The 13,114-nt window shown below is 38.0% G+C and overlaps 1 protein-coding gene across 1 annotated transcript in view; it reads left to right on the top strand.

Annotated features, from left to right (window-relative positions):
- LOC126161731 (transmembrane protein KIAA1109) overlaps positions 1–13,114 on the top strand; it is a 493,460-nt gene that overhangs the window by 427,131 nt on the left and 53,215 nt on the right. The window contains exons 77-79 of the mRNA XM_049917765.1: positions 3,316–3,463; positions 3,611–3,768; positions 9,734–9,926. Of these exons, the coding sequence (XP_049773722.1) occupies positions 3,316–3,463; positions 3,611–3,768; positions 9,734–9,926 (499 nt within the window). The remainder of the gene's footprint in view (positions 1–3,315; positions 3,464–3,610; positions 3,769–9,733; positions 9,927–13,114) is intronic.

The following is a 13,114-nucleotide window of genomic DNA, read 5'->3' as shown; positions in this document are numbered from 1 at the left end:
ATTCCATTGTAATGTGTTTGCCTACATGAACCCTAAGCCTCAGGTAATGGACAGGTTCCTATAATAATGTTTATGCAATTTGTTTCCTGTTTGTGGCCCACTTATGAGAATTTCTTTTTCTCTAGAATAATGATTTTTCAGTGACAACTTTGTACCTGCATTTGGTGCCATGTAGCGATAGTTATCTTTACTAGTACCATCAGTTGCTTCTGATCTTCTCAGTACTGTATGTACACTGTGTGATCGTCGACTGGCCACCTGCAATTTGTTCTGGAATCATGCTTAGTGTTTTTGAGTGTGGTCTGGCGGGGTTCCTGCACTTAACTTAGGATCCACTTAGCAACTAATAAATACACGAAACCCTCTGTTGCCAAATTTACCTTTATAGTAATTTTAATTAACGTGGAAGCCATAAAAACACCAAACATGGAGGCAAAATGCATGCATCTAAAGGCTACTTAAAAAAGGAATGAAATCACTTAAATTTGTTTCCACAAGACGAGAATAAAACGTCCCAATTCGGACCTCGCTAACACTTACATTTTACTGACATTAAATATAACAAGATAAATTATCATACATGTGACGAGAACAAATGAGTAACACTATCAGTCTTTACAGATGAGAATACGACTATATCCATGAAGGTTCGCGCCCTGGCAAGGGATATACTTAACTTCAACATATAAGGTGATTACAGTAAGCACTAATTCCACTCGACAAACATAGTAACGATATAAGCGAGACAAATGTACTGAAGGAGGATAACCGGATATGCCATAGTAAAAGGGCCACTATCAACCCCGCCAGGATGTGACCCCCGTGAACACGTCAGTTTCAGCTACCTGCAACATACACAGAGTCATTTGTAGCTCCTTAAAAACAATTAACATGAAAAGCCACAACGCATAACACACTAATAAAATATAAACAACTGCTTCACAGAACTAGCTCCTCTTTAGACAAAGCAAACAGCAGAATATTAATAACACATAAAATACTTCTAACCTATAACAAACTAAGGTACCACGTAATAGAATATCGTCTTGAGCTCATAGAATACTCAGTTTGACTTGCCTGTTTATAGGTCTTACTACTCAACAGTGTCAGCATAAGCAAACCTGCGAACACAAAACTCGAAATATGACAGGAATGATTGAAGCCACTGACAATGCTAGGCTGCTATACAGAGTAGACAATAGTAATTTACAGCAGCACATGACCGACCTTACATCTCCAATTTAGTATAATCAGAATAAACAATTTTATGTATAATAATTACTTACAGTACCATGACAACCTCCAAATAACACTTATTACCCAAGATAGGTGCTGGTATCGAAAGGCACCTTTAGTAATGCAGAGTTTGAGTGTATTCACTTATTGGAAGGGCTTCAACTTTACATCCCTTTCCACATAGCTCTCTGTTTACACACTTCTATAACTTCTGAAACTAAAGAAGGGCATATAAATGCAAATATAACTGACACAGATTTAAGCAGAATACAACAGTACCTTAGTATGGCACAAATGGCTTCATTTGCTTTACACATGGGATATCTTCACCATTCAGTAATTCCGAAATATATTCAACAACGCGTGAGAGCAAGATGTCACCATGGTATCAGCTATTTACTTCACATAGTTCCCTGCACAGACACAAGGCAGACGAAGTGTTTTCACATGCAACAGCGGCGAGCATCACGCATTTCCTCCGTCACGCCGTAGACACATCTCAATTTCAATGGCCAGTAACAAGAACCTATACATGCCCTCACAGCAGAAAAGCACCAAAACACAACAGTGCACCACCGCGATACCAAACCCGAGGTCCCGTCACGTCACTGCCGGGATGTCTCGGTAACCCTGCCCATAGCATGCAGGCGTTGTACCACAGGCCTCACGGTAAACGTCAACAAGCCACCTCCGACCCTGCAAATATCCAGTCCACTATCTCTTTTTCTCTCTCTGTTAACCACTCGACCACCAGCCTGAATCGCTGAAGGCAAAGATGGTGACCCTATAATCGATGGCAGCAATGCCATTTTAAGTGCGAGAACACTGGCGCCAGCCGCACCACGGTTCAGTCTTCATGGTTTTTATGTCATCTTTTATGATGTTTTTCACATTTGTTTAGCAGCTGTTTTAGGCGTATTTGATGAGTGCTTTTTGGTACTTATTATAACAGTTTTTACATTCTTTCATGTCCTTTACATCTTGCATATCTGAGTTTTTGGTTTTCACAGTTTGGTATAGTAGCTCAGGGCAGGACCACACTCGGTTATTTAGTATATCCATTTTTCATTGTACTTCTAGATACCCTGATGACGCCCTACCTGTGTGAAATGCATCAAAGATGGTTTTTAATATTAATTATTACAATATATTCAAAGAGCGTTGCACTTGTTTTTAAATAATAATTCATTAGATATCCACTTTATGTTACACAATTTCTGTAGTGTTTCTTATTTGTGTATAAGAATGCTCAGTACAAGAAATTAATCAACAGGCACCAGTACAAGAAATCGACTTTTCAACTGTGTATGTTCATAGCCAACTTTGTCCACTTAACTTTCACTTTTCCTTTCAGAATTTTATTTACAGTCATATTTGGCTAAGTTTATGAATGATCATGAGTTTCCTATAACATTCTGTCTATTACATCAACTACAATGTGACACAGATGTAAAATATGATTGATTCATCTTGTTGCATAAAATTTTCAAACCACGCTCTATAATCACTTGATCGTTCACAATTCCAGTCCATGCTGCATCTTCATGAAGTGTAAACACACTAAGAGAATAATCCAGGTAGTCCAACGCCAAGCAGTGGAATAACGCTCACAAAACTTAGTCCAGTTCAGTTCCAGTAAAAAGCTAGATCACAAAAGTATAGTGCAAGTGAGGTTTTGCTGCTGGGTGCCACATATATGGCATTTTCCTTTATAAAAGAACTTTGATGGTTAATGATCTTCTGTTTCTGAGACAGTTACTCCTTCGGTTCCTCCTATCCTATTCTGCAGCAACTCCCTTGACACAAACTCCTTAGTAGCTTACCTCTTATCACTGTAATTCCTAATAGCTTTGTGGCCTCCAGTCTTCCAACAATTATCACGTATCCATCTTTCTTGTATGTTACATGCCATAAACAAAAATTTTTCATACCTGTATTTGATTATAGACGTATTTTGAAACTTCATTTCCTTATAAAGACTTCATTAGTCATAATAAGTGTCAAACACTTGAAAATTTCTTTTATTAAAAAAATACATGAATTTTAATGTTATAAATTATTGTTTGGTGCTTATTTCAGAGGCAGGCAATGTTCATGCAAAATCTGACTCTCCAAGTCCATCTGACCAAAAACAAGGAGCTGCTTGGGAAACACTTGTATTATTTGCTGTGAACTTCACCAAACTTAATGTCCATATGAACATGGGGAATGTAATGGGCAATGTAATGTAAGAAATTAAAATGATGTAAAAGTAGCATAACTGAAGTACTATTCCAGTACCAATAGTAAATAATCCTGTAACATATATATTATAGAAACATACTAATTTGTATACCCTAATACAGTTGTTTAAGATTGAAAAATATTTTTACAGGTGGCTAACCAAAGATTTTAAATCAGAGGGACGTCTGTCGATTGGAAGTAATGGGCATAAAAATATGTATATTGGGTTTGGACTTGGCGGTTCCAGTCTGGATGCCAAAGGAGGAATTGTAGGTGGTACAATAGAGCTGAGTAAAATTGATACATACAGTGAGTATTTGTTTTATTAGGAAACTGTAACTATGTGCTAAGAATTGTTGAAAATTTGTAGCAATCATTTACTATATCCCTATGAAAATATTGACAAGAAAAGAAAACACTACAGACCATGTCTTTAGTTTCATGGCAAAGAAGGTTTGAGATCAGACTCAAGTGTCAATTGCATTGCTTATTTATTTCATTCCCAAGATCCATTCTCCTTGGAAAAGAAAACACATTTCCAAGAGGTCACGTGCAGATGGTAAACAGAAATAAGAACAGTCAAGAACAAATGGTGCCAACAAAAACCCTAGGAACTCCAGAGCCTATCATTTGTCAGGGTCTGGTAGAGTTTTGACACTTTAATAAAAGAGATACATGGACCTGTCCATTCATTATTAGGAACCCTGAAAGCTGCATAAATTACGACCACCCTCATTGACATGACATCTTGAGTTGCTGAATACGGCACTTCATCTCACCCTTCAACTGTCATTCTGCTGCTGCAGAAAACATTCTCAAACATGCCCCACAACTTTCAGCACAACATTGGCTGGCAGTCCCATCAACATTTTATGACTGAAGCAATGCTTTAAATAGCCTGAAACCGAGAAAAGCACCCTGAGCTGATAGCACCCCTTGTGGAGATCACTCAAAGAGATGGCTTACCTCTGAAAATTAGACTCTTTTCCGCATTTCTTCAAATGTGAAAATCCTAGGGTATCAGCTGACTTGAAGAACCCAGTAATTGTCAGAATTTTTTTAAAAAAGTGATCAAACCATCTGTTGTAATAACAGTGGCCTATCATTGCTCTCCATGACTGGAAAAATTTTTTCCAGAAATTTGTTCAGTTACATCCATACTCTTTCCAAATGTGTACTTCCAGAATCTCAGTGCAGATTTCACACTTCCAGAGATACTATTGATATGACCTGTGTGACAACTGCAGGGACCAACAGAAACCTTTAATATTATCATTCTATAAACCAGAAAAGGCCTTGACATGGTGCCTACATGAGCTGTGTGGAAAGTCTTAAAACATTTCCACTGTGTGTTGAACTGATTCAGGTTCTCCATGATGACATGTCTGGACAAGTGCTATATCAAAATGGAACATATGATAATTTCCTCATTACTAACGGGCTCTAATGAGGATGTGTTCTTGCACCAACTTTGTTTGCCCTGTACCTTCCAGCCATATTTTGACACTCTGTAAACAACACATGTTTGATAGAGGATTATTTAAGCAGTGCAGCCTTTATTCTAAAAAGTTCATTAAGTCTCACCCAGATAAGTGCACTGCAATATGCAGACGATGCTTCTCCAGCTCATACACGTGCAGAGCTGCAACCATCTGTAAATTGTGTCTCTTGTAAATATGAGTGTTTTGGCCTAACCATCAGTATCCAAATAACAAAGGTACTTGCACAACAAACTCCTGTAACTGCTTTTCCAGATTTCAGTATCTCTGTTTCCAACAATCCATTGAAACAAGGAGATCATTTTCTGTACCTAAGAAGTATCTTAAGAACTAATTGCTCATCAGAAAAGGATTTGGAGAATAGAGTACATGCTGTCCATGTTACTTTTGGAGGTATCACGTATTGGGTCTTCCTGGAAGGAAAAAACTGACACTATGTACCAAGCTGATAGTGTATTGAGGAATTGTTGCTTCTGCCCTGCTCTATGGTTATGAAACTATGAAACTGGGACCTATATTGCTGTGATGTTAAGAAACTAGAGTGCTTCAGCCACCTGAAATGTGGACACGTAATGAACATCAAATGGAATGACTTCATATCAAACATAACTATTCTTGAGAAGACCACCCACCAAATAACAGAAGCATTGAGTCATCGATAAGCACACACAAAATAGAATGAAAATGTGCTAGATTTTGGAAGAAATCCTTTGTCGAGTGAGAGAGCACATGGATGCACGTGCGTGTGTGTGTGTGTGTGTGTGTATGTGTGTGTGTGTGTGTGTGTGTGTTCCGAAAGCCGTCAAATTTTATTTCTCTTTTGTCTTTTGACAACTCGGTACTGTTTGGTGAGTGGTCTCCTGTACTTTTAAATCATTTACATTCTCCAGAATGAAATTTTCACTCTGCGGTGGAGTGTACGCTGATATGAAACTTCCTGGCAGGTTCGAACTGTGTGCCGGACTGAGACTCAAACTCGGGAACTTTGCCTTTTACGGGTAAGTGCTCTACCATCTGAGCTACCTAGGTATGACTCGTGACCCGTCCTCACTGCTTTACTGCCAGTAACTCGTCTCCTACCTTCCAAACTTCACAGAAGCTCTCCTATGAACTGGTGGAAGTAAAGCTGTGAGGACAGGTCGTGAGTTGTGCTTGGGTACCTCTGATGGTAGAGCACTTGCCTGCGAAAGGCAAAGATCCCGAGTTTGAGTCTCGGCCCGGCACACAGCGCCAATCTGCCAGGAAGTTTTGTATCAGTGCACACTCCACTGAAGAGTGAAAATTTCATTCTGGAAAACATCCACCAGGCTGTGGCGAATCCATGACTCCACACTATCCTTTCTTTCAGTAGTGCTAGTTCTGCAAGGTTCACAGGAGAGCTTCTGTGAAGTTTGGAAGGTAGGAGACAAGGTACTGGTGGAAGTAATGCTGTGACGATGGTTGTGTGTCATACTTGGGTAGCTCAGATGGTGGAGCACTTGCCCACAATAGGCAAAGGTCCCGAGTTCGAGTCTTGGTCCGGCACACAGTTTTAATCTGTCAGGAAGTTTCATATTTACATTCTGCCAGAATTTTCCTTACTAGTTTCATGAGAAGACAGAGATGAAGAATAAAGAACCCACTGTCATTGACTACCAACTTAGATGGTTTGGGCATCTCAAGTTAATGAGAAATGGCATACCTAATCAACAGAGTTTGTATGTTGAAGTGAGCACAGGTAGATTCCCAGGTGGTGCTTCTTTGAAGTGCAATAAGAATCAATTTGAGAAGAACCTAAAGAGTCTAAACACTGACCTGAATAATTGGTGCATCACAGCAGGAGATCTTACTAACTTGCATGCATCTGCTGTAGCTACTGTTTACACTTTGATCAGAAATGTCAAAAATTGGAAAATGATAAATGTCAGAGATGCATACTTCAGTAGGTCTGCCAATGCCCTCCAACCTGTACAGACATTTCAAGTATTATGATTTGTCACTAATTAGCATGATTTATAGGCTAAAATTACAGTCTTATGGGAGCCCCTGCCAAAATTAAGGAATTCGATGTTGGAGTTATTTTAGCAGTTTGATGACACACTGTTTTGTGTTGCATCATTTTGTGAACCAGTATTGTTTCAGAAGTAACATAATATCATTTTATCATTTGTTTAGCACAGAAGGTATAATATGAACAAATGCTTCTCAGCTACAATGGTGCCTCACTAACTTCACTACTGTTGGTGCGTAATGTTGTAGTTATGTTGCGATTTGGCATATTGGTGTTCACACTGTGACATCACTGCCAAGTGTAAAGCAATTGAGTAGCATTTAAATTAACTCTCACATGCTTTTTAGACTCTTCTGGGCACATGTAAATGAATGTAAAGTTTAATATAATTGTTTCTTTTAAAGTCACAAATACTCTGCCAGACTATTTTTTTTAGTTGGCATCTTTCTCGTGTCTTCACAATTATCTCATAAATTTTTGAGCACATTATTAGCAATTCCATCCACAGTTCCAAAGCGACTAACAAAATACTCATTGCTCTACTCTGTGTTCGCAGAGCATTGCACTTTTTATCCTTCACAAAGTATATTGTGTATAGTTTCAAATCGTTAATTTTTCTTTAATAACATTTTTGATTGTGTTAAGTGATTAGTTTAATTACGTTATGTCCTGCTGCTTTAAGAGAAAAATTTTGTTTTACCGAAATGCAAGTGAAATATATGATCTGTATTTATCATACAATGTTTTTTTTGCATTCAGTAATTAAAAATGAAGAGATGTTTTGTATCTTCAACTTCGAAAGTTGATTGCAGTAATTCAGAAACCTGTAGTGGTATAAATGTACAGAAAAATATAGTGTGATTCAGAAATACAGACCGAGCTGTTCGAAATTCTCTTATCCCCATTACTGGCATTGTCTTTCCAAATTTGTCATCTCTGCCTACATTACATGTAATCTAAGTGGCTACACATTTCTTGGCATGATTGGTCGGCTGTACCATCAAAGACATCTCCTCACCTGAACAGGGAGGCAACAAAGGAAATACAAAAGGAAAATGAAAACTTGCATTAAATATCAGCTGACAATCATGAAAATAATATGTGATTGCAAGAAATTACACATAAACAGGAATTATTTCCAGTCTACACTAGGTACAGGACAATTTAAAATTCTTATTGTAATGTTGCATGACATTTAGAAGTTTCTGAGTAAAAAGTATTTTGAATAAGAATCTATAAGCAGCAACACATTTTCCTTTTAGTAAAACATAGCCAGGTTAAAATTTGTCATCATTCTGTTCAGTTTCTGTACTGTGGCGTGACGTGGATGCAAATTTCACTCATAACTCAGAAACATTCCTATATGGTTATGGAAAATTCTAAATCATATGCTGTACTAACAATGGAATTAGTAAAAGAAAGTCACACGGTGAATAGGCACATAAACAATAAGTTGAAATTAGTGACGTAGCTTTATAACTTGAAGAAGAACACAAGTTACACAGATAACATGTATACACAAACACTCGAACTTAAATTTCACTCTCTATCCGTATCCCCTGCCGCAACACCCTCACCCTTGTTATTTTCATCTCTTCTTCAAAGTGAACACCACAGTCATAAATTTGTTGAATTTTTCCTCAGACACTGTAATATTTAATAAGACCACGTATAGTCACACGAGTTTCAAGTTATATAACCATTTCCAAGTGTTTATCAACAACATCATTAAGTATGTTGGTAAATAATAACTTGGAAATTCATAACAATAATGGAAATTCTGGGATGGAACAGCACGTAAAATAGGCGGAATGCAACCATTCACCTGTAGCAGACAAATGTGTGGAGCATACAAGCATACTACAAGGAAAAAATGTTGACACTAGCTTTCAGCTACACACTCTTTTTCGAGTAAAATTAGATACAGACACTCAAATGCACACTTGCATGTGTTTGTATGTTCATTAATGTTTGTTGTGTAAGTACTCTTGTCTTATCATCCATCCCAAACACTTTTGGCACTTTAATAAGTGTGTGGCAGTCTGTTGAGTCATACATCTTAAAACTAACAAATGTCATGATGACCACCTTACCTCTTGTTGGCATTTTGGTTTTGATCTACTTTATAATTGTGAATAACTAGTCTGCTCATGATCACCTTTTTCTGAATCCTGCTTGGTTCCCTCCCTGTTGCTGATGTATGTGACTCTGTATTCTGGTAAAGTGTAAATAATTTAGGAGTAAAAGTAACAATTCACAAAATAGTAGAGGCATGGACTTATTAATAGAAAACTTCGCTAGTTTTCGGGAAATCCTGTCAAGCTGTAGTACGCATTCATGCCAATCCCATGCGCTACCCTCCCCCCCCCCCCCCCCCCCCACCCACCCACCCCCACATGCACGTGCACATGTGGCTACATTGTGCCAGCTGAATACACTGTGCAATGACTGAGTTCTGCAGCTTGATTGGGTGAGGGGTTGTTTCACATACAGTGGGCAGTGGAAGAAAGGAGTCTGTGAGAGGGAGGGAGGATTAAGGAAAAATGATGTAGAGGGACAGCAGGTGCTTGGGATAGGAGTGCTGAAGGGATAAGAATGTGACACAGAAACTGGTACCAGAGAGTTCGTGCAAAGCATGATGACAATGATGTGCTGAAATTTTGAATCACTCTATACTTCTTCTTTGAAGTAGATGCTGCTTTTGCACAAACATGAAATCAGTAAAATTCTTTGTTAAATTAGCTTTCAGAACTGTTCATACTTATTTGCAATTATTTGTCAACAGTACACATAAGAGAAGATCCAGGAACAGAACCAGACCACACAATAGGCCTGAAGCTGTTTGCGCTGGAACTGCGTCTAGATTATATGGGAACTGGTATTCTCATGTCGAGAGTGAGCTCTCTTACAGTATCATTGCGGGATGAATGGAAACTGAACCATAGCAGAAAATCAGAGACATTTAGTCCAACACGCAGGTATTCATTATAATCTGTCTGATTTATTTCACATTAGAACAAGTTAGATTCTTATTACATACTGATGTATTGATATTTTATGAGAGTACTGTGTCATATTTCATGATATTTTTGATATTTTATGAGAGTATTGTTTCATATTTTATACATAATACATCATCATAGCCTGTAGCGAATTTACATTTTATGCAGCATACTCGCATTTTGTAGAGGAAGAGACTATATTAGTCTCAAAGCTATCAGATGTGCGTCTGTTCTTATTTCTCCCACTGATCATTGCCAACACTCAATTAAAAGCTTAAAGGCAAATGAAGATTAATGAATGAGTTGCAGTCCCAGATGTATGAAACGATAGCAGAAGCAAAATAAAGTTTTGAAAGTTAAGCATAAAGTCAATATACTTCAGAATGATTACCATAATACACTGCAGAAAAACAACTATTGTTACCATAAGAAGTGGCCAAAGGAAATGTTTAAAGTAGGTCATTCTTTTATAAAAACACAAATTGTTGCTCAAGTCATTTTGGTAACGTGGCATATTTTAGCATCCTGCTACCATCTTTCAGGTGCACAGTTATTAATTACAACATTATTTTGTATGATTTTATGCTGTGCAGGTATCCAAAAAAGTATTGGATCATAACCCACTGTAAATTTCTCAGCCAAACAGAAACGAAAATATAATACTTGTGGCATACTTCATCATACAAAATAATGTGTAATTAATAAACGTGCACCTGAGAATGGCAGAAGTTTAACCGAAATGCAAGTTAACGATAATTATGTCAGTACTGAACACTGAAGCTATTAGTATTTAAATAGTTACAAGTTTTGTAGTGTGGGTAATTTTAAGTATGTAAACTCTTATATACCCTCTTCCTTTCTTATTGCCAGTGCTTCAGTTTTTTTGTTTTCTATGCTGTATTTCTTTTAAAATTTACTCATTTCTTAATTTTCTTTCTTTGTTTCTTGTCGATTCCCTAATGTCTTTATCTTTTTCTCTCTTGCCTGTCCTGCCTCACTAAATCATTTTAATGACTGTCCCCTTCAACTCATCTCGGTAATCAGCATGTAATACTGATCCAGTTGATGACAGTTTTTTTTTTTAAGTTATTGTCTTCCTACCCCACCATTTAACAGCAACTTATCAGCAGTAATATTTCTACCCATCAGGATGCCTCTATTCAGAGCCCACCTAAAAATCATTTTTAAGGAAGAGATTTAAGAGTGGCACAGAGTACTCTAGGACACACTTACTCAGGTTACAATACAAAAACCGGAAAAGTTGTGTACAAGGTTGGCCCATTACTGTCACGTACCCAGATGCACAATACAAAGGAAATGGTGACTAAAATTAAAGATACAGTGAATGGTTAATTCATCGCATTTTATATTTCCAATTTATATACTAAAACATCCATTAACAAGACATCTGATGTTGCAAAGAATAAGTTAAAGAAATTAATATGTGAACATTCGGGAGTTACCAGAATTAGTTGGCACTGCCCTATGACTATATTAAGTATCAAAACGAGATTCATTTCCAACAAGATAGTATTGATGTAGTGACATATTTGTGAATCATTTAAATGTGACTTCTGTAATAAATAAGACACAGGCACTGATGCTGCTGGTTGGTGCTGAGGGTGCTATTGACATCAGGTGGAAAGGGGATTTCTATGAGTAGATGGACGGTGTAGCTATGGGTTCCACTCTATTGCCTGTCGCGGCAGATATTTTTATGCAGGCGCTCAAAGAAACAGCACTCCAGTCTGCACCATTACACCCAAAATGCTGGATACAACATGTTGATGACACCTTTGTCATCTGGCCACATAGAACTTTAAGTAAGAGGGCCTGCAGGATCAGCAATGAAACAATCTCAAAGCTGAACTACAGAATCTAATGGCTACGATATTAGGATGATACATAAAACCATGGTCCCAAAGGAGGAGGGCAACAGGGAAATGCAAAATGAAGCACAGAACGCATCCTACTACCATACGTACAAGGGGTCACTGAACATCTGGGCAAAATACTCCATTGGGCAGGTATTAAGCCAATTTTTCATAGCAACAACAAGATAAAAGACATTCTGGGCTTGACGAAAGATACAATTGACAAGTTTCATGCCACTGTATTTTATGAAATCAGGTGCAAATGTGGACTGATGTATGTAGATGAGACTGGGCATCCAATAAGCACAAGGTTATCTGAACACAAGAGATATATCCGTCTCAAACCATACAACAAATCAGCAGTGGCAGAACACTAGGAACAGTGCAGGATGAAGATTGAATTTCAAGAGGCCCAAATACTGGCAAAACAGCCATTTAGCTTGAGGGTCAAGGTCAGGGAGACTATAGAAATAGCCAAGCGACCCGACAGCATGAGTAGAGGAGATGTGTACTGACTCCCAGCATCTTGGCTGCCAGCAGAGCAGAAGGACAGCTCTGGCAAAGCAACAGGCGTGCGGTAGGCCACATCGGCGAAGGATAGCCGATACTAGGCAGTTAGTAAACAGTGTTAAGCTGCAGTCACCACTCAGTTTTCTATTCACCGATTTCCACCAATGGAAAACACCTATTTCTGCCAGTAACACATGCAATGCAAAGATCAATAAAAGAATACCTAAAACCCTTTCATCCTCAGGTCGAATGACAGCATTCCTCCATAGTATATAAGTAATTAAACTAGCACCCATTCAGCAGTTAGCAATACACCCTGAGAAAGGCGTCTGGATATAGTCACCAAAATGTCGGAATTTTATATTTGACAATACGGCCACAAACCCAGAAGAATTTATGATGATGCCAGGCTTTCCACAATGGTGTGAAGAGTATGCATGTAGATAATTTATGCTCAGTTAAATGGCCTACACAGTTTAATAGAATTTTGTGGGTTAATGAAACCAATCAAAGCAGCAGCTTTTTAGTCATGGAAAATGACAAATGTTAAGCTGTTGCATAAACTTGAAATTTATCAAAGAAAAATAAAATTCCTAAATTACAAAAAGTCAGGTCATTCAAACATTAGTCTTCTTTGACCATACGCTGAGTAACTTGATTTGCGAAACAACGAAGAAAAGTAGACTGTAGTTGCCCCAAATTAGAGATCTATACTTTTGAATGGGGCAGGTGCTGAAAATTTTGCGTACACTAGATGCCCGAAATTTTTGAATAGGTCAC

Source organism: Schistocerca cancellata, chromosome 2 (genome assembly GCF_023864275.1).
Source record: "Schistocerca cancellata isolate TAMUIC-IGC-003103 chromosome 2, iqSchCanc2.1, whole genome shotgun sequence".
NCBI classification, from domain to species: Eukaryota; Metazoa; Arthropoda; class Insecta; order Orthoptera; family Acrididae; genus Schistocerca; species Schistocerca cancellata.
This window is presented reverse-complemented; position numbering and strand designations above follow the sequence as displayed.